We start from the raw sequence: 20,696 nt of genomic DNA, 5'->3' as shown, positions 1-20,696 counted from the left end.
AAACGTACTTTCCTACCTCTAAGACTTTGCACATGCTCTAACTTCTGCTTCAGATGCTCTGGCCCCACCACTCACACCTGTCAAACTCCTACACATCCCTTAAAACCCTAGCTATAAGATACCTTTCTTTTCTCTGTTAAGCCCTGACCCAGGGAGCTAGGAGCATGTGGGCCTGGTTCCGATTGGGGCCCCTGCGATCATGAGCCCCCGGAGGGCACGTGGCAGGCATGCAGTTAAAGCTTGTTGAATGAATGAAGGACGCATGGACGAAGGAATGGTCAGTTGGGGCGGGGTGGCCAAAGTGGAGATCCACTTAGGTACCCGCGTCCCCAGCAGCCAAGACCTGAAGGGGGGCGGCCGGGGGCAGGCGAGGGGCGAGGGGGCTTCCGGGCGGGGTCTCCAGTTCTTCCGGTTCGGCCCCTTTAAGGGGCGGGGCCAGCGGGTGGGCGCTCGGAGCGTCAGTGCGGCGCGAAGATGGCGGCGGCAGCGGCGGCGGGTCCCGGGGCTGCCCTGGCGCCGAGCTCGCTGCTGCTCGTGGTGGGCGGCGAGTGCGGGTGCTCGGGGCTGCTTGCCTACGTGCTGGAGGAGCTCGAGCGAGGTCGGGCCGGCCTGGGGGCGCGGGAGGCGGGCGCGGCCGTGCGCCTGGGCCCGAGGGCTGGGGGGTGGGGCGGCCGGGCTGGGGGCGGGGGAGGAGGGGAGGGGGGGCGGCGGGATCCAGAGGCCGGGAGGCTCGAGCCTCCTCACCGTGTTAGGCGCACGGCGCGGGCTGAGGCCTTGGGTGCCCACGGAGGGGGCGGCGCCCGGGCCTGTTGGGCTGCCCCGCCCCGACTCGGGTGCAGCCCAGGGATGGGACTCGAGCCGGGCTCTAGGACCCGCGTGATTGGGCAGCGCGGACCATAGCTCCGCTTCCCGCCCAGCGAGCCGGCCGAGGGGAGGGGGGGTCGTCTCGAATCCCCTGGTCTTAGCAGACTAGACGTCGTGGACGGAGCAGGGGTGGAGAGGCCGGGCCCGCAGCCGCGGGGCCCATATTCCGTTGCTCCACAGGGAGCTTGCTAATTGGGGTGTGGGCGGGCGCGGCCTGCCCGGGGGATTTGGCATCTGGGGAGGTGAGTCATGGGTGCACCTGCAAGGTTCACCTGCAGCCACTTGGCACGGTGGAACCGGCGGGCTCGGGCGTGGTGCACCCCACACCGTGTTTGGAGGCCATTCATCCCCCCCAATCAGATGGGCAGGGCCTGCGGTCTGGCGCCTGTAAAATGGGAAGGCAGCGCGCACTTCTGTTCTGGTGCTCCGGAATGTCGTCAGTCTGCGCCCGAGTCCTCCTCCTTCCCTCCCCACTGGCCCATGCGCAGGGATAGTGTGGAGACCACAGGCAGGTTCAGCTCTGCTCTCACAGGGCCAACAGTCTGGTAGGGAGATAGACCCAAAATGGGTGAGGAGGTGGAACAGGTTTTAAGCTCACAAGCTGTCAGCACTGCTCAGAAGGATGCAAGGGGCTGAGGACCTGAAGGGTAGAGAGTCAGATGGAAGGGCCTCCTGAGAGCAGGAGCAGCTGGTGCAAAAGCCAAGAGGTAGGAGCCTGTCTGGCAGGATGGAGGAGCTGTGAGACCAGTGGCGGGGGTCGGGGAGATGATGGAGGGGAGGAGATGACTGTTTAATAGGAGGTGGGAGCTTTGGTACTGATGTGACTCTTCTCTGAAATGCTGAGTTACGCTTTGGGTTCCTTGATGCGGGTGCAGGGGCACCTTGGGTAGTTGTGAAACTCCAGGCTGTTGCATAGTGGGGGCGGGTTGAGGGGAGGGGCTGGGGTTGCTCCCACCTGCCAGATGCTAGGTACTGAGATTTCAGGGGAGCTGGGGAGCCCAGCTGATTCCCTCTCTCACTTCTCCTGCTCTCCCTTTCCCCCCATGACAGGCATCCGGTCCTGGGACATTGACCCTAGCATTTGCAACCTTGACGAGCAGCTCAAGGTTTTTGTGTCCCGGCACTCTGCCACCTTCTCCAGCATCGTGAAAGGTGAGACTGGGGACCCTGCATGCCTCAGCTGCTCCCCTTCCATATGCTTCACCAGGCATATGTTCTCCAAGTGTGAGCTCTGTGACAGGCATTGGGGGGAAGGAGGGGGTCAGGTACACTTGTAAAAAACAGCAGTAATACAGCTCAGCTCTACAGAGTGCAGAGCAGGGGTGGGCCCTGACCCAGTGCTAACTCCCTTGGACATCAGTTATACACAAGACAGGAACTCCTGTTTTTTCCCCATTTTGCAGATGAGGCAACTGAGTGGGAGGGGCCGGGGGGGATCTCCAAAAGTGGGTTCTTTGGATGAAAGGCATCTGGGGTTGGTGTGTCAAGTGGAGGGAGGGGCCTAGGTGAGGTGAGAAGATATTTGGAAAGTGAGGGGCTGCTTGAGAGGCCCTGGAGGGTGGAGTGTGGGCCCCGTGTGGCAGGGACTGGGTCTGGCTTGTGTCTGTGACCCCTGTACAGGACTGGGTGCACAGTAGGTGCTCAGTAGATGGGGAGCTGGGAAAGGAGCAAGATCGAGAAAGGGGTCGGGATGCCTGGACCACCTCTGCACCGTGCAGGGTGACCCACTGCACAGAGCAGCAGCTGGGCGGGTTCCAGGTGTGTCCTGCAGTCCCTCTTGCCTCAGCCAGCCCGTTGAGTCAGCTCCAGGCTGCTGCAGGAGAGGAAGGAAGTGTCCTTCGCCTCATTGTCCTAACCATTCCTGGTGGCTTCCTGACACCTCATGAGATGGGGGGGGCTGGAAATCCTATCTGCTCTGTGTGACCATGGCAGCCATTTCCTCTCTCTATGCCTTGGTTTCCCCACCGGAATGGGGCAATATCCGTACATGATAATAAGCATGTGATAAATTGATAAAAAGTTGACCAGTGCCAAAAGGTCCTTACCTCTCCAGCCTCAGTCCTGGTGCTCCATTTTTGAAACATTGGGCTCTGGGGGCAGACCAGGTTCAGATTCCAGAATCATCCCTACTCCCCTCTTCATGGCCCCCTTGCCCCCATGCTCCCCTATTCTAGCCTCACCTGCCACTTTGCGATCCTCAGACACTTGGAGCCCAGGCCTGCTTCAGAGCCTTTGCCCATGTTCTCCCCTCTTCCTGGTATCCCTCATTGTTCCTCCCTGGGTTCAGGCTTCTTGCCTATAAAATGGGGGTGACAGTGGCATCCCCCATAGGGCTGACTGCTGTGAATTGGGGCCTGCAAGCAGTAGAGTCTATGTTGTCATTGCTGTTTCCAGTTTGAGGCCTGCCAAGGCAGATTTCCTGTTCTTGCCTCATCCTGACCTATAGCTCTACCGTGTGCTGTTGACCCTCAGATGACCCTGAGAAGCAGAGTTCTGGAGGGGTTTATGGCTGCCTGGAGTCACACAGGGAGTCAGGGTTCAACACCGGGACAGCCTGGCCCGGTACACATGGCCCAGCCCCAGACTTACTGTGCCCTGTTTCCTCGCAGGCCAGCGGAGTTTGCACCACCGTGGAGACACCCTGGAGACCCTGGTCCTCCTAAATCCATCAGACAAGTCCCTATGTGATGAGGTATGAAATAGTTGTCTCTTGTAGGGAGTAGGCTGCCAGGACCAGAGCCATCCCAAGTCCTGACTTCCTGCCTCCCTGACTTTGTGCTGTTGGAAATCCTCTTGACACCCCGTTGCATCACCCCCCTCCAGGAAGCCTCCCCAGGTGGACCCAGATGCAGCTTATTCCCTCCTCAGGGGCGATGGTGGGAGCAGGTGAAGTCAGGAAAGATTAGAGTTTGGGAGGAAGGAACAGAGGAACAGAGTGGGGAATGTCTGGAGGCTGGAAGTCAGGATTTGACTTTTGCATCTTATGCCTCCCTCGTGGCTGGGCCCCAGGAATTATGTGGATTGACTTCTTAATACTTGTAGCTTGTGGACACTATGCCTTTCTTCCAGTTATCCGTGGGAAAGATGGACAAGCTAGAGCCCCAGGACACCCCTCTAGAGAACCTGGTTCGGGTTGATCCCTTTGATCAGAAATGGTCCTTGAGGAGTTCTGAAGGAGATAGAGCTAGACACAGATACTCTCTTCCCTGTGGCATTGAGGCTGGGCCAGAGAGAGAAGTGGGCTACAGGGAGTCCAGAAAGGGTATGGTGGGCTTCTAAGAAGAGGAGGCACTGGAGCATGGCTTTGTAGGATGAGCCGCAGGGTAGGGGGGTGAGGGGAGCAGGGCTCAGCAGGAGACCCAGAGGGTATGCTTCTGGCTTCTAGTTGAGTGCTGGGCTGGGGTGGTTATATGTAAATTTGGGGTTGGGGTCCATTCCGGCATGGGTGTGTGTACAGGCTTTGTCATCGCATAGAGTAGGGGCTTTAACAGTCTCCGTCCTCAGCTCCGGAATCTTCTGCTTGACCCTGCCCCTCACAAGCTGCTGGTGCTGGCTGGGCCCTGCTTGGAAGAGACAGGGGAGCTGCTGCTCCAGACGGGGGGCTTCTCACCCCGCCACTTCCTCCAGGTCCTAGGGGACAAAGAGGTAAGCCACCTTCTCATCCTGCTTCCCCTGGCTCTGAATCCTGACTCCTACCCATTGGGCTGTGTGGCCCTAGGGACATACCTCCCCTGCATCACATCTCTTCTTCTGTAGAATGGTAGCAGTGATACATGTCCCTTCTGTTTGGGGGGCTCAGTTTCCTCACCCACCACAGTGTATGGTTTGACGCTAGGCCTGTAGATCAGTAGACCTCCCAGAGACCTTCAGTGGCACCCCAGGCTCTAGGCCTCAGTTGGGTAGGGTCCTTTCTAGAGTCTTTAGTCTGGGTGGAGCAGATGAGGAAAAATAATTGGTAAACCATCTTTTCCCATTATAGAGAATGACAAAATGATGGTGAGATAGGAACAGCATACAGAGAGAGGTAGGGGACATGGAAGGTCTCCCTGGAGGGAGCTGTGCTGTAGGAGGAGAACAGGAAGTGCAAGGCCCTGAGGTAGGGAGAGTAAGAGAAAGGGTAGGGAGGGAAGTAGATGGTGAGGCAGGCCCATGTGTCTCTGTGGACCTGGGGGAGGGCTGGGTTTTGTCCTAAGGGTGACAAGGGTTGGGCAAGGGATTGTCCGCCCCAGGAGGCAGCAGGATGGGGGTGTCCTGGCCTAGTTTTCTTAAGGGGCTGGGTATTGCCTGGTTCCAGGGGCTAATAATCATTACCTCCTGCAGATCCGGGATCTCCTGGCATCCTCGCCCCCACCTGCAGACCTGCCCAAGTTGACTATCACCTGCCCGACCTTTGGTGACTGGGCCCAGCTGGCACCTGAAGTGCCTGGCCTCCAGAGCGCACTCCAGCTGCAATGGAACCCCCCCATGCAGCTGCCGGCATCCGAGGGCCTACGTGAGTTCCTGGAGTATGTGTCAGAGTCCCTGGAGCCACCATCTCCCTTTGAGCTGCTTGAGCCGCCGGCATCTGTGGGCTTCCTCAGGCTCGCCCGGCCCTGCTGCTACATCTTCCCTGGCGGCCTCGGCGATGCGGCCTTCTTCGCTGTCAATGGCTTCACAGTGCTGGTCAACGGTGGCTCCAACCCCAAGTCGAGCTTTTGGAAGCTGGTGCGGCACCTGGACCGGGTGGATGCTGTGCTGGTGACCCATGCAGGCGCCGACAGCCTCCCAGGCCTCAACAGTCTGCTGCGGCGCAAGCTGGCAGAGCGTGAGGAGGCAGCGGCTGGTGGGGGCTCCGGGGATGACCGGCTGCGCAGGCTCATCTCCCCCAACCTGGGGGTTGTGTTCCTCAATGCCCGCGTGGCCACCTCCCGTCTGGTGAGCGGTGAGGATGAGGCAGAGCTGGCCCTGAGCCTCCTGGCCCGGCTGGGCATCACACCCCTGACTCTGAACCGCGGGCCGCTCCCGGCTGAGCCCACTGTGCTCTTTCAGAAGATGGGCGTGGGTCGGCTCGACATGTATGTACTGCACCCCCCTGCTGCTGGGGCTGAGCACACACTGGCCTCCGTGTGCGCCCTGCTAGTGTGGCACCCCGCAGGCCCCACTGAGAAGGTGGTGCGCGTGCTGTTCCCTGGCTGCACACCACCTGCCCGCCTCCTGGATGGCCTGGTCCGCCTGCAGCACTTGGGATTCTTGCGGGAGCCCGTGGTGACTCCCCAGGACTTGGCGGGGCCTCGAAGAGCTGAGAGCAAGGAAAGCGTGGGCTCCCGGGACAGCTTAAGAAGAGAAGGCCGGATAACAGCACTCACCAGGTCTTCCCAGGAGCGCCCTGGAGTGGCCCGGAAGGACCCGCCTCGAGTTGAGGGCCCCCGCAGGGCTGAGAAAGAAGCCAAGGTCCCCCGAGAGGTGAAGAAGGACCCCAAGCTAAGCGCCCCTCGGACCCAGCCCCGGGAGGTACGCCGGGCAGTCTCCGCTTCTGTTAATGTGAAGAAGGCGGGTGCCCAGGCGGCCCCCAGACCCCGCAAAGCACCCAGTGTCCCCCGCCCAGGTGCCCCACCAATGGAGAATGGGCCCCACAGCCCCCCCAGCTTCCGGTGTGGAGAGGCCAGCCCCCCAGCAGAGGTCTATAGTTCCCCAACTCCCCAGCTGGTGGCCACACCCAGCCAGGAGAGCAGCCTGGAGCTGGGGCTGAGCCCAGCCGGGGAGGAGAAGACCCTGGAGCTGCTTTTGGATGCTGGCACGCCCCGGCCTCGCACACCCTCACCTACTGGAGCCCAGCAGGGCCCAACTGAAGGCAGTGGGCGATTGTCACTGAGCCCGCTGCGCGGCGGGGAGGCTGGGCCAGATGCCTCACCTACAGTGACCACACCCTCGCTGCCAGCTGAGGTAGGCTCCCCACACTCCACAGAGGTAGACGAGTCCCTGTCCGTGTCCTTCGAGCAGGTGCTTCCGCCACCACCTGCCACTGCGAGCGAGGCTGGGCTGAGCCTCCCACTCCGTGGCCCCCGGGTACGGCGATCAGCCTCCCCGCATGATGTGGACCTGTGCCTGGTGTCACCTTGCGAGTTTGAGCACCGAAAGGCTGTGCCCATGGCGCCAGCACCCGCATCCCCCGGCAGCTCAGATAGCAGTGCTCGGTCCCAGGAGCGAGCGGGTGCTCCAGGGGCCGAGGAGACACCACCCACATCCGTCAGCGAGTCCCTGCCCACCCTGTCTGACTCAGACCCCCTGCCTGCCGCCTCTGGCACCGCGGACTCAGATGAGGACATGGAGGGCTTTGGGGTCCCTCGCCGTGACCCGCTGCCCGAGCCTCTCAAGTTCCCCCCACCGCTGCCCACCCCACCCAGCATATGCATGGTGGACCCTGAGATGCTGCTCCCTGAGCAGGCACGGCTGACAGAGGGCCTCAGCCGCACCCGGAAGTCCCTGGCTCGCCCCAACCCCAGCACTGCTGCCCCCAAAGCCACTGCAGCGAGCACTGCCAAAACCAAGGGACTGGCTGGTGGAGACAGGGCCAGTCGGCCGCTCAGCACCCGGAGTGAGCCCAGTGACAAGGGAGGTCGGGCACCTCTGTCCAGAAAGTCCTCAGTCCCCAAGACGACCACTCGGGGCCCACCTGGTGAGTACCCAAGAGCTGGCTTCCTACAGTGTTACTGGCTCAAGTCTTTGTTTCATACTTGCTGTGTGGTCTCAGCCACACCTGCCATCCTCTCTGGGCCTCCGTTTCTCACATAAAATGGAAATTCTGGCTCACTGTTTAAGCACTTGTAATTCCTAGGCACTCAAGCATTGCTGTCAGTGGAAACATAAAGTGGGCATATCTGTCGTCATGAACTTGAGGAGCCCTAGTAAGTAAGAAGAAATAGGTGAAATTAATTTTAATAGTATATTTAACCATTTTGTGTGGAGGTTCCCAAACCCACCACCACCAGGTTCGATGATTGGCTGGGAGGACTTGGTTGACAGTTCTCCTGATGGCTGAATTGTATTATTAGAGCAAAAGGATACAGAATAGAATCTTTTTTTTTTTTTTAATTTTTTTAATTTTTTTTTTTTATTTATTTATGATAGTCACAGAGAGAGAGAGAGAGAGAGGCGCAGAGACATAGGCAGAGGGAGAAGCAGGCTCCATGCACCGGGAGCCCGATGTGGGATCCAATCCCGGGTCTCCAGGATCGCGCCCCGGGCCAAAGGCAGGGCCAAACCGCTGCGCCACCCAGGGATCCCCAGAATAGAATCTTTGAGGGCAAGGGGCACAGGCGGAGGTGGGACTCCCTGGGGCGGGGGGGGGGGGGAGCCAGGCACAGGCTTCTAGAGCTATCTCCCAGCATAGTCACACCATGTGCTTCAATGCCCAAGCAGGGAGCCAAGATGACCCATGCAAAGTGGTGCCTACCAGGGAGGTTTGTAAAAGACACAGTGCCCAGGGTTTCTGAGGGGTGCTGATTACATTGGCACCCTCTGCCTGACACGCACCCAAATTCCAGACTCCTCAGAAAAGAGGGAGCAGGGGTTCAGCAGGAGCCGCAGTGCTGCAGGACAGGTGAGCACACAGGCCACCCTTGTCACTCAGTGGGGACCTCTCTGAGATTTAAATTCCCGAGACTGCAGCCAAGGGCCACTCTGGAAGCAGACCTTTCTAAGGCTAGCAGTCTCAGGTATGCCGGGCTAACTTTTCTCCTGGTTTTCCTTAGTTGTGATGAAATGTATGCGACATGGCATTTACCTTAATGACATGGCATTTACCTTAATGCTGTTGCATTAAGTACATTCACATTGTTGTGCAGCCATCCTTGCCCTCACTCTCTAGGACCCCTTTTGTCTAGCAAAACTGAAATTCTGTTCCCCTTAAGTACTAACTCCCCATTCCTTCTCTCCTCATCCCCAGCACCCACCATTCTACTTGGCTGTTTCTATGACTTAGGTACTGTAGACATCTCCTGTGAGTAGAATCATACTCTATTATCTTATTTCATACTCGGTCTTATTTCACTTTAGTAGAATGTTTCTGCGGTTTATCCATCCTGTAGCCTGCGTCATAACCCGCCCCTCCTCCGCCTTTTTTTTTTTTTTTTTTTTTTTTTTTTTAAGGACATTCCTTCCTTGAGTGCCTGGTGGCTTAGTTGGTTAAGCGTCTGACTCTTGATTTCAGCTCAGGTCACGATCTCAGGTCATGATCTCAGGGTTGTGAGATCAAGCCTCACATCAGGCTCTGTGCTCAGTGAGGGGTCAGCTTGAGATTCTCTCTTTCCCTCTGCCCCTCCCTCTGCTCATGCTTCTCTCTCTCAAATAAATAAAATATTTTTTAGTGATGCTTGGGTGGCTCAGAGGTTGAGCATCTGTCTTTGGCTCAGGTCGTGATCCCAGGTTTGGGGATCAAGTCCCACATCGGGTTCCCCATAGGGAGCCTGCTTCTCCCTCTGCCTGTGTTTCTGCCTCTCACTCTGTATATTTCATGAATAAATGAATACTATCTTTAAAATATACATATATATATATATATATATATTTTTTTTTTTTTTTTTTTTTTTTTTTTTAATATCTGGGGCGCCTGGGTAGCTCAGTTCAGTGTCTGCCTTCTGCTTGGGTCATGGTCCTGGGATCAAGCCCCATGCCAGACTCCCCCCGCTGCTTCTCCCTCTCCCTCTGCCTCTCTCCTCTGCTTGTGCACATGTGTGCTCTGTTTCTCTCTTCCTTAAATAAAGTCTTAAAAAAATTTCCTTCCTTTTTAAGGTTGAGTAACATTCCATTGTGTGGCTGACCATATTTTGTTTATCCATTCACCCGTTAATGGACACTTGAGTTGTTTCTACCTTTTGGTTGCTGTTGGTTGAATCATACTGCTTTGAACATGGTTGGACAAATACCTCTTGGAGACCATGCTTTCAAGTCTTTTGGGTATATTCCCAGAAGTAGGAGTGCTGGATCACATGGCAATTCTATTTTTGATTTTTCGAGGAACCACCATACTGTTTTCCACAGCGGCTGCACCATTTTACATTCCCACGAACAACGCAGAAAGATTTTAGTTTCTCCACATCCTTGCCAACACTATTTTCTGAGTTTTGATAGTAGCCATGTGATGGGTGTTATGAAGCTTTTGCTTTGTTCTAAGAGCTTTATGGTTTTGGCTCTTACATTTTATTCCTTGATGAACTAATTTTTTTTTTTTTTAAGATTTTATTTATTCATGAGAGACACAGAGAGAGAGGCAGAGACATAGGCAGAGGGAGAAGCAGACTCCTCGCAGGGAGCCTGATGTGGGTCTGGAGCCCGATGTGCGACTCCCATCCCAGGACTGGGATCACGCCCTGAGCAGAAGGCAGATGCTCAACTGCTAAGCCACCCAGGCATCCCAATGAATTAATTTGTTTAAAAAAGATTTTATTAATTTATTCATGAAAGACACTGAGAGGCAGAGAAGTAGGCAAAGGGAGAAGTCTGGACCCCAGGATCACAACTTGAGCTAAAGGCGGATGCTCAGCTACTGAGTGACCCAGGTGCCCAAGCCTAGAAGAATTTTAATTACTGATTCAATCTCCTTACTAATAATAGATCTGTTGAGCTTTTCTGTTTCTTTGTGATTCGGCCTTAGTTGGTTTTGTGTTTCTAGGAATTTGCATATTTCTTCCAGGTCATCCAGTTTGTTGGTTGTGCAGCTATTCACGCTACTCTCTTACCTACTGCTTTTTACGTCTGTAGAATCAGTAGGAGTGTCCCTACTCTTCTGATCTTCGGAAGTTGAGTCTTCTTTTTTCTTAGTCTAGTAAAGAGCTGTCAATTTTGTTAATCTCTTTGAAGAACCAACTTGCGGTTTTGTTGATGATCTTTTATGTTTTTCTAGTCTCAATTTTAAAAATTTCTGCTTTTATCTTTACTATTTGATTTTTTTCTGCTACCTTTGGATTTCTCTTTGTTCTTTTTCTAGTTCTTGGGTTGCAAGGTTGTCATGTTGAGATTTTTTTTTTTTAAGATTTTATTTATTCATGAGAGACACAGAGAGAGGCAGAGACACAGGCAGAGGGAGAAGCAGGCTCCATGCAGGAAGCCTGACGTGGGACTCGATCCTGGGACTCCAGGATCCAGACGCTCAATCGCTGAGCCACCCAGGTGTCCCGAGATGTTCTTTAATATAAACGTTTATAGGTATAAACTTACCCCTTGTCTCTGTTTTCTCTCAGAGATTGGCTTTCAGCAGTCAGGTTACAGTGGGTCTCTCTGAGGTCATCCCACTTGGAATCTGTTAGGCTTTTTGGACGTTCGTACGCACGCCTTGCATCAATTACAGCAAGTTGGGGCCATTATTTCTTCAAATAATCATTCTGCCCTTTTCTCTCCTGGGACTCTGACCTGTGTATTGGCCCTTTTGATGGTGTCCAACGAGTCCCTTAACCACTGTTTACTTTCTTCGGTCTTACTCTCTGTGTTCCTCAGATTTGATCATTGCCATTGTCCTGTCATTAAAAATCGCTGTTTAAATCATGAATCAAATTCCTTTGGTGAATATTTCATTTCAGTTGTACTTCGCAGTTGCAGAATTTCTTTTGGATTTACTTTTTACATTTTCTATATCCTTAATAATGTTTCTGTTTTGTTCATGCGGCGTTCTCTTGCACGTCTTCTTTTCTTTCTGTGAGCATCTTTTAAGACCATCGTTTTAGGGGATCTCTGGGTGGCTCAGCTGTTTAGTGCCTGCCTTAGGCCCAGGGCGTGATCCTGGAGTCCCGGGATCGAGTCCCACGTTGGGCTCCCTGCATGGAGCCTGCTTCTCCCTCTGCCTGTGTCCCTGCCTCTCTCTCTCTTTCTCTATGTCTCTCATAAATAAATAATAAAATCTTAAAAAAAAAAAAAAAAAGACCATCGTTTTAAAGTTTTTATCCAATGAGCCAGCCATTTGGCTTTTCTCAGGAGTGGTTTCTGGTTTTTTCCCCCCCCTTTTTTTCCTTTGACTAGGTTTTGCCTTTCCTGTTTCTTTGTATGCCTTGTGATTTTTGGTGTTGTTGAAAACTGGACATTCAAATTTAATAATGTATTAACTCTAGAGATCCAAATCTTCCCCCTCTCCCAGAGGGAGGTTTGTGTGGTTTCTCTGGTTAATTGATGTGTGCTGCCTCTGTGCTGGGGGTCAGTCTGAGGTGGAAACCAAGGGTCTTCTCAAGTCTTCTCTGAGTCTGCACCTTTCTCCACGTGCATGGTGACCACCCTAAATCTCTTTTTAAATATTTTAATTCCAGTATTATATTAGTTTTGGTGTTAAATTAGTTTCAGATGTATAATACAGTGATTTAGTGCAGTGGGTTTTGAATGGCATAGTCCTTACGTGTTTGGCTCCCGAAGGGGGAAAAAAGCAAAAAATGAAGGGAGGCGGGAGGGAGGAAAAATGTTCCCAGTCCTCTCAGTCTCACATAAGAGGAGGAGGGGCTGCCCTTATGACTATTGTCTGGGTCAGGAGACAGATTCCCTGCTTCCTGCCGCATCAGCATCCCTGAATCCTGCTGAGTTCAGTCTGCCCTGCGTGCTACTGTATCAGAATATTCCAACGTGTCCTCTGTCCTTGATATGAAAAATTACTATCTAGTTCCTCTTCTTGTTGCCACACTAAGTCTTGGGTGCCTGGCATGTGCTTTGCACGCCCAGCTCATCTTGGCTAGTACCTGCCCGGTTCTAGTGCTTGGTGACCCCTGCTGGAGGGCAGGGGGGTGGGGGTGGGGGGGGGTGGGCAGCAATGAAGGTTGGCAGTGATAGTAACATGAGCTTGTGTCCCTGAGTGCTGCTCACCTATCCCAGGTGCGTGGGTGGCCCTGCCCTCCGGAAGCTGACCATGTCTCTGGCTTCCCTCACCCTGTCAGTTCCTAGCGTCAGTGTCCATCTGAGCTGCCACCTCTTATCCTTGGGCTCGTCCACCTCTTATCCTTGGGCTCGTTCCAAGACAGGCACCTAGTGGGCCCCTGTGAGCTTAAGCAGGTCGGGGGTCCCCAGCACAGCAGCAGATGGCAACCCCAGCCTGTGGGCAAGGCTGGCAGCTGGAGGCTGAGTCCTCCGAGGCCCTGTCTGCTGGGGCACTTGGCCACTTGGGGTCTCCTCCTCCTCCTGGATCCGATAGAATGACCCTCCATGCTAATGTCAGCAAACTGTGTCTTCAGAAGGCCAGAAGCTTTACAGGCCAGATGGTCTCTGCCCCAACGACTCAGCTCTGCCCTTTGGCATAACCGCAGCTTAGTATATAACCAAATGGGCAACCTGGTAAAACTACATTTCCAAAAGTAGGCAGGGCTATCATTTGGCTGTCCTTGCTCTACCCCTGCCCTCCTGCGCTGAGGCTTCTACCCATGTTCCCCTAGTCTTCTCTTCGTTGTTCTACCTCTTTGCCTCCTGTCTCCCCTGCGCCTTCCATAGGTATGGTGGCTTTCTCTTCCTGAGTCTTAAGGTCCTCACCACCGCTGCACCTAGCTATGAGTGAGGTAGGCCACTGGCCTCAAGCTGAGGGATTCATGCATTCTGCAAGTGCCCTGACAGCCTCTGGATGCACACCCTGAGCTTGGCAATGTTATGATTCTAAGATGCCAAGCATCTGGCCGGGTTCCTATGCCCAAGATCCAGGTATGTCCTCAATCAGTTGATTCTGAGACACCCCTGGGACTGGTGGCCTCATCCTCTTTGCACAGGCTCTGGATTCAGAGCCATAGATGAGGCTTTGCGAGAGCCATGCCACATCCTGGGTCTCCCTCTTGCAATTCTGCCCCTCCCACACCCACTCTATCTCCCCATTGCCCTTGAGGACGGGTATTTTTGTCTCTCTCGGTTAGTGCCATGTCCCCAATGTCTGATGCCTAGGAGGGCTTGATAAATGTGCCTTGAATAGTTGAACAGATGGGCGCTGCAGAAGCAGCACATTGTTTTAGATACTGGCTGCTTTCAGAGCTTAAGCTTGAAAACCTCCTCTTCCAGGAAGCCCTCCCTGATTGTCCCTTCATACCTTCCCTTACCTCTGGCCCTGGGTATGTCTGTGACCAGAGACTAGCCAGGGAGGGTCCAGGCACTGAGGATATGACCATGGGTATTTGCAGAGTTCATTGAGTAACTTCCCATGCCAAGGAGAGCTAATCAACTATAAGATAGCAAGATCAGGCCTTCTCCTGGGGAGGGGGAGCTACTTGGGGAGGTGTAGGGAGAGCTGGGAGCCTCTCCCTGGGCTCTGGTTCTCAGCCTCTTCCTGGTCCCAGGAGCCCAGGACTGACTCCGTCCTTCTTGCCCACAGGGTCAGCTGGCAGCCGGCCAGGTGGGTCAGCAGCCCCTCCAGGGTCCCCCGTCTACCTTGACCTGGCCTATCTGCCCAGCGGGAGCAGTGCCCGGCTAGTGGACGAGGAATTCTTCCGGCGGGTGCGTGCACTCTGCTATGTCATCAGTGGCCAGGACCAGCGCAAGGAAGAGGGCATGCGGGCCGTCCTGGATGCACTACTCGCGGGCAAGCAGCAGTGGGACCGTGACCTCCAGGTACGTGACCACCCCAGGATCTCAGACAGTCTTAGCACAAGGCCTCCTGATCTTCCTGTTGAACTTAGTCTTAGGAGGTCTGTGTGACCTTCACCCACCCACAGAGGGAGTGGGGCCCAGGGAGACAAAGCTGTGTCCCCAAGGCCACAGAAATGAGGGTGAGAGTCAAAGTCCCACCAGGACTCTTCCTGGTGCTTCCACTTTGTCTGCAGCAGCCTGGGTGCAGGGCAGGGCTGGTGTGATCCCCTCCCCTGACCCTCCGGGCCCTCAATCATCCCAGTTGTGAGAATTAGCCAGAAGGAATAGGTGATGTCTGTGCAGTTGACAAAGTTGAAAATTGACTGTGGGCTGGCTTTGTCTCCAGAGGAAGCCTTGAAGCAGATCTTTGGAGGATAAGGCAAGTTTGGGAAGAAGCAGGAGCTTCCGAGCACCTGGCCACCCATGCAGGGTGTGAGTGAGCCCACTCCCAGCCTTACGGGGAACCCACATGGCCCCTGCTCCTCCTGCAGCTTGTAGAGAGCTGGGAGGGAGAGTTTGAGGCACAGGGTGGCAGTAGAAAAAGCCTGCTATGGGCAAGAGAGGAGCCAGAGGGAGGCCTAGTCTCCTGTGTTGTGAGAGGGTCCCTGGGGTGCCGTGGGGAAGAGAAGGGACTTTGGGGATGGACTGGCCACCAGCTACAATCGTCCTGGCGACAGAGAAAGGAAGCAGAGCAAATGGGTTCAGAGAAGGGCCTTGGGTGCCAGGAGTGGAGCAGGGGCTGGGCCAGGAGGGGAGGGTGCACCCCCTCACTGTCAGTCCATCTTTCTCACCCGCAGGTGACCCTGATCCCCACCTTCGATTCAGTGGCGATGCACGAGTGGTACGAGGAGACACATGCTCGGCACCAGGCGCTGGGCATCACCGTGCTGGGCAGCAATAGCACCGTGTCCATGCAGGACGAGGCTTTCCCCGCCTGCAAGGTGGAGTTCTAGCTCCGTTCCCAACACCCACCCCCTCAGCCCAGAATCTGCCACTGTCCCGAGATTCTCCTGCATCAGAAATAAACCAGGTACTCCACTCAGCTGTGGCCTTGGCTCATTCTACTGACAAGAGACTTGGCAGCGTCTGGGACATTCATCACCACTGCCCAGGCCCCCAGGTTGGGGGATCCCCAGGAGCCAGGGGATGCCCAGGTCAGGCACACTCTGACCTCCACCTCGCAGATGGGAAAACCCCAGCCCAGGGGAGGGTGGCCTCTCTGGAAATGCTGCTGACTGTGGCCTCCAGCCTGACCTGGTGGTGACCATGAGAGGCTGATTTTACCAGTGGGGAATCTTGTTCCCCTGGGCAGCTGCTGGACCCCCACCTCACACACACATGCATCAGTGACCAAGGTGAGATTTGAACCCCAGGGGCCCCATGCTCCAAAGCTAGAAAACAGGTTACTTTCTGTTCCTAGAGATAACTGATGCTCATGGCAGGAAAGTCACACACTACAGAGAGGCCTTAAAGAAGAATCTGAAGCCCAAAGGGTAGACTGCATCAATGCCTGAATGCCTCCTTCTCTGCACGTATGGAGATACCTGGCCATAACATTAGAGAAGATGCCGTGCGCGCTGACCCAGAAAGCATATGCCTGAGTCCTGTCTCCTGGTATCTGGGGGTGTAACCATGTAGAGAGGTGCAGTTAAGTGAAGGATCTTAGGATTATCTGGATGGGCCCTGAATCCAATGACAGGTGTCTTTATAAGAGACAGAGGAGAGACACAGCCAGAGAGAGGAAGGCCAGGTGGAGACAGGTGGAGTTTGGGCCCAGGGGCCACAGGCTGAGGAACACTGGAGCCTCCAGAAGCTCGGAGTGGTGAGGAGTGATCCTCCTCTAGAATTTTCTGAAGGAACTGACCCTGCTAACACCCTGATTTCTGAGTTGTTCTTCCAGAAGTGCTCAAGAGTGAACTGTTTGTGGCCATTTGTGACAGTGGCCCCAGAGTGGCGGGCACACCACTCTCTTCCCTGGACGTGGTGGCCTGAAATCCCCACCTGTGGCTGCCTATGGCCTCCTGCAGCCGACTCCTCCCTGCAGTCACATCAGGCACTGGCTCAGCACGGTCAGGCTGCTTGAACCAAAGCCCCAGCAGCTTCAACACTGACACCACTTCTCACAGCCCTGGAGGCTGGAAGTCAGGGTGCCAGCACAGTCGGGGTCTGCTGAGGATATCTCCTGGCTTGCAGCTGGCTGTCTTCTGGCGGGTCCTCACGTGGAAAGGGACGGGGTGTGGGGGCACAGTCTCTCACACCCCTTCTTAGAGCACCAATCCTAGTTCGAGTCCCCCACCTCCACTACCTGATGATCTCCCAAAGTTCCCACGTCCACAGACCCCCTCACGATGGGGAGTAGGGCTTAAACATAGGAATTGGCGGGGGTAGGAGGTTGTACTGGTTACATCCCAGCCTGTCAATATCCAGTATGTGCTTGGACTGGCCTCTGTGGTGCTGACTGTAGGACACCCTTCAGCAACAACCATCAGGAAACTGAAAAAAGTAAAGGCTCATTCCTTACAAGACCTGGAAGATTGTACAGCACCCCAGGGCCACACAGTGAGGAGGTGGAGAACAGAGAGAGAGCCACCTGTTCACTGGCTGGGCCTCTGCTTTTACTGGGGTCACAATGGTAGCCTGGGTCTCCCAGGGCTCATTATTGATAAACCTAAAACATAGGAGTGGGAATGTAAAGTACCAGAAGGGGGAAAAAAGAAGTGGCCCCAAGGGCCAGTTATCAAAACCAAGGAGGCCTGGGTGGCTGTCAGTTAAGTGTCTGCCTTCAGCTCACGTCATGATCCCAGAGCTCTGGGATCAAGCCCTGAGTCGGGCTCCCTGAGTCTGCTTCTCCCTTTCCCTCTGCCCCTTGCTTGTGTGTTCTCACTCTCTGCCAAATCCTAAGAAAACAAAAAATAAAAAACTCAAGACCCCTCAAATAAAGGAGCCTCAGTGTGGGGAGGCGACCTGGCTCTTTTTATCTAGTAGTGTGGCTGACAAACAGGTTTATTCCAGATAGCCATCTTTGAAGCAGATGCCTGGGCACTCAAAGCTTAAGTCAGACACTTGTGTTACAAGAAGGAAAAAAAAAATGGACTGAGCTCGCACCCCACGGGACACACAGTTCAGTCCAGAGTTGTCAGGGCGGTAGCAGGTGGGGAGATGGCTACAAAGAATTGGTGTGGGGGACCTCACTGCTTCCTGTAAGGGCCAGGTGTCTGGCTGTCATCATGTGGCATGTTGGGGCTGGATGGGGCCAGGCTTCCCAGTCGGGAAGCGCAGACGGACATCAGGAGTGCTCGCACCAGAGCCCCCAGGGACGCACCAGAGCCCCCAGGGACGGAACTCCCCAGGGTGCCATGGATGATGCCACGGCTAAGCTCAGCACACAGCACACAGCGGGAAAGGGAGCAGCGGTCTGGGGGTGCTGCTCAGCACATGGGGCCTGGGTCTGCCACCCTGCACCCACTTGTTTGCCCCTGCACCTGCCTCCCACCACTTACAGGGAAGCGAGAGTGCTGGTGCCATGCCCTGCCAGGTGTTTCGTGTCCAGTAAAGCCGGCATGGCTGCTGCTACTCCAGGGCAGACAGGCTATAGCCCTCTGCCCGCTTTTTCCTGTTGCCAGGTAAGGGTGGGCTTCTGAACCCCGGGCCTCAGGGTGGGTCTCTGTGTAAACAGGAGGCCACGTTGCCAAGTTTGCACTTTGGCCAAACTGTCCAGTGACAGGTACTGCCTCCCATCCTCTGTTCATCTGGTGTATTACCAGGAGGTTTTCTAAAATGAATTTATCCATAATAAGCTGCTTCCACTGTTTTATATGAATGTCTTTTCCTCATTTATACATCATAATTCTGCTTTTTAAATACACTTAAACATTTTTTTAATTGTGCTTAAAAAACATTTACCATCTTAACCATTAAGCTTTTGTGGTAAGCTGGTAAGCTTTTTTTTTTTTTTCCAGATTGACCTCAATTCCATGATGATTTTTTTTCTGTAAACATTTTATTTTTATGGTTTTGAAACCATGGTTTTTAAATGTCTTTTGCACTATGAGAGGCCTATCTTGCAGCTGGCACAAATTCTCCCATGATTTTTTTTCTCTATTTAAAATTTTAACTTTTATTTTTATCCTACTAGTACTTATATAGGAATAAAGAGATGGAGGGGTTGCTCCAGCCCAAAGGGCCATCTGATTGTCCCCAGGCTGGGTACAGGTTTGAAACACTCCCTCCTCCCTGAATAAGACCCTAGTGTGTCGGCGTCTGTTTCTGCATCTGCTCTAATCCATCACCAGCTTTTCTGGTCCTCTCCAGGCTATTTCATTGGTGTAGCGCTGTGTGTCTTAATAGGTCCTCAGCAGGTTCTTTCTCCTTCATTTTATTTTTTCCCTTCATAAATTCCCAGCTGTTTTCACATGCTCATTCATTCCTCTTGGAGTTCTAGAAACTACACAGAAGGGGCCCAAACACACACTAAAAGAAATGTTACAGAGGCGCCTGGCTGGCTCTATCAGTAGAGCAGGTGATCCCTTGATCTCGGGGTTGTGAATTTGAGCCCCATGTTGGATGTGGAGATTACTTAAAAAAGTAAAATCGTTAAAAAATATTATAAACTTCTGCTTTTGACTATATAGTAGACCAGATTCTCATGCTGATCATCCAAGAAAAACAATGAAAATTGCTGGGTAAAAATGAGTTAAATCCTGATTACTGTGTCAGTGAGCCACCAGAGGATAAGAAGCAAGAGCCCCAGGAAGGAAGCAGCTTTTGTGTTACACGAGGTGGGTTTGGTCTTCTGTTTTCATGGACTTCAAAATGGTGGGTCTGTTAAGTCAAGGGACACCTGGGTGGTTCAGTGGTTGAGCATCTGCCTTTGGCTCAGGTCATGATCCCGGGGTCCTGGGATCGAGTCCTGCGTCAGGTTCCCCACGGGGAGCCTGCTTCTCCCTCTGTCTGTGTCTCTGCCTCTTTCTGTGTCTCTCTCCTGAATGAATGAATGAATGAATGAATGAATGAATGAATATCTTAACAACAACAAAAAGTGAAGTCAAAATCAAAATAAGATTTTCAAAAAAAAAAAAAAAAAAGATTTCCCAGGAATGGAAAGGAAACTTGGTTGTCTCTGGTCTGGCTGTTGGGAGGAAGAGGGGAAAGAATCTAGTGTGAATGGTGAGCTTGCTTGAGTCTGCAGCTCCAGTGTTACCTGGGTGGCCAGAGGCCTCCAGTGGACGAAACGGTTTAAAGCTGTCCAAGGTGATGATGACCCTGGAGGTCTGCTGGGTGGGCCTTCAACCCCCATCACATCCCAGAAACTAGGAACCTGCATCAAAACTCAGAACCTGTCCCTGTGAGTGGGAGCCAGGGGACACTAAGGCAGCAGAGACTTTCAGTGTCAGCATCATCAGACCCAGAATCAGTGTGTTTAACCCTGAGGTGTGAACAAAGAGCAAGACATTTGTAGAAGAGCGAAATAGAACTAAGAGAAATTATCAAATGATGAAGATTTTGAATGCTGGATGCGACTAACTGGATTTGAGCTAGCTGAAGAGAAAACTGGTGAGCTAGAAGATAAGGTGCAGTGAATTTCCCAAACATAGGAAGAGAGGGAAAGTTAAGAGATGGAGAGAGCAGAGGCAAACTCTGAAGAGAGTGAAGGCAGAGAATTTTCCAGAACTGATAAGACACCAATTCACCAGGACTCAGAAAGCTAACCACATCCCAAGCAAGGTGTATATACATGTGTGTGTGTATATATATGAATGTATATGTGTATACATATGTATATATATAAAAAAACAGCTGACTTGGGCCTGAAAACCAAAGTCACCAAGAAAAATAAGAATGACGATGGAGAGGCAACTTCTCAGTCCCACCGCCTGGACCTGGGGACACCACTTTCAGGGCTCTGAGAGAAAGCAGCAGCCCAGAGATGCTCAGCCAGCAGAAATATCTCTTGAGAAGGATAGAGAAGCGAGCCTCTTGCTAAACAAAATTCTAAGGGAACTGTTTTAGGCAGAAAGAAAAGGAACCAGGCAGGAGGGCTGACATGCAGGAGAGAGTGAGCAAAAAAGTGGGAAATGCAACTGAAGAAACCTCACTTTCAGTAGCAAGAATTTGTAATGTCCAACGTGGAGAATTAAAGTCTCAATTAAATTAGACAACAATGGGGGTACCTGGGTGGCTCAGCCAGTTGACTGTTGGCCTTTGGCTCAGGTCATGATCCCAAGGTCCTGGGACGGAATCCTGCATTGGGCTCCCTGCTCAGTGGGCGTCTGCTTCTCCCTCTG

At 53.5% G+C, this 20,696-nt stretch overlaps 1 protein-coding gene across 1 annotated transcript; it reads left to right on the top strand.

The window, feature by feature from the left end:
- The first annotated feature begins 469 nt into the window (after positions 1-469).
- On the top strand, positions 470-15,454 carry MAP1S (microtubule associated protein 1S). The gene is made up of 7 exons (XM_055344719.1): positions 470-598; positions 1,915-2,016; positions 3,474-3,556; positions 4,369-4,509; positions 5,185-7,519; positions 14,159-14,394; positions 15,210-15,454. The coding sequence occupies exons 1-7, from the start codon at positions 475-477 to the stop codon at positions 15,363-15,365; spliced, it is 3,177 nt and encodes a 1,058-aa protein (XP_055200694.1). The 5' UTR covers positions 470-474; the 3' UTR covers positions 15,366-15,454.
- Positions 15,455-20,696: the final 5,242 nt, after the last annotated feature.

The sequence above is a fragment of the Nyctereutes procyonoides genome, unplaced genomic scaffold (genome assembly GCF_905146905.1).
Source record: "Nyctereutes procyonoides isolate TBG_1078 unplaced genomic scaffold, NYPRO_anot_genome, whole genome shotgun sequence".
Classification (NCBI taxonomy): Eukaryota; Metazoa; Chordata; class Mammalia; order Carnivora; family Canidae; genus Nyctereutes; species Nyctereutes procyonoides.
The sequence above is the reverse complement of the archived record's forward strand: the minus strand, read 5'-3'. Positions and strand labels throughout refer to the sequence as shown.

Excerpts from the sequence above, each read along its gene's own strand:
- MAP1S (XM_055344719.1), top strand. The coding sequence starts at position 475 with ATGGCGGCGGCAGCGGCGGCGGGTCCCGGGGCTGCCCTGGCGCCGAGC. Across the intron at positions 2,017-3,473 it reads CTTCTCCAGCATCGTGAAAG|GCCAGCGGAGTTTGCACCAC; the intron begins GTGAGACTGGGG and ends GTTTCCTCGCAG. Across the intron at positions 14,395-15,209 it reads AGTGGGACCGTGACCTCCAG|GTGACCCTGATCCCCACCTT; the intron begins GTACGTGACCAC and ends TCTCACCCGCAG.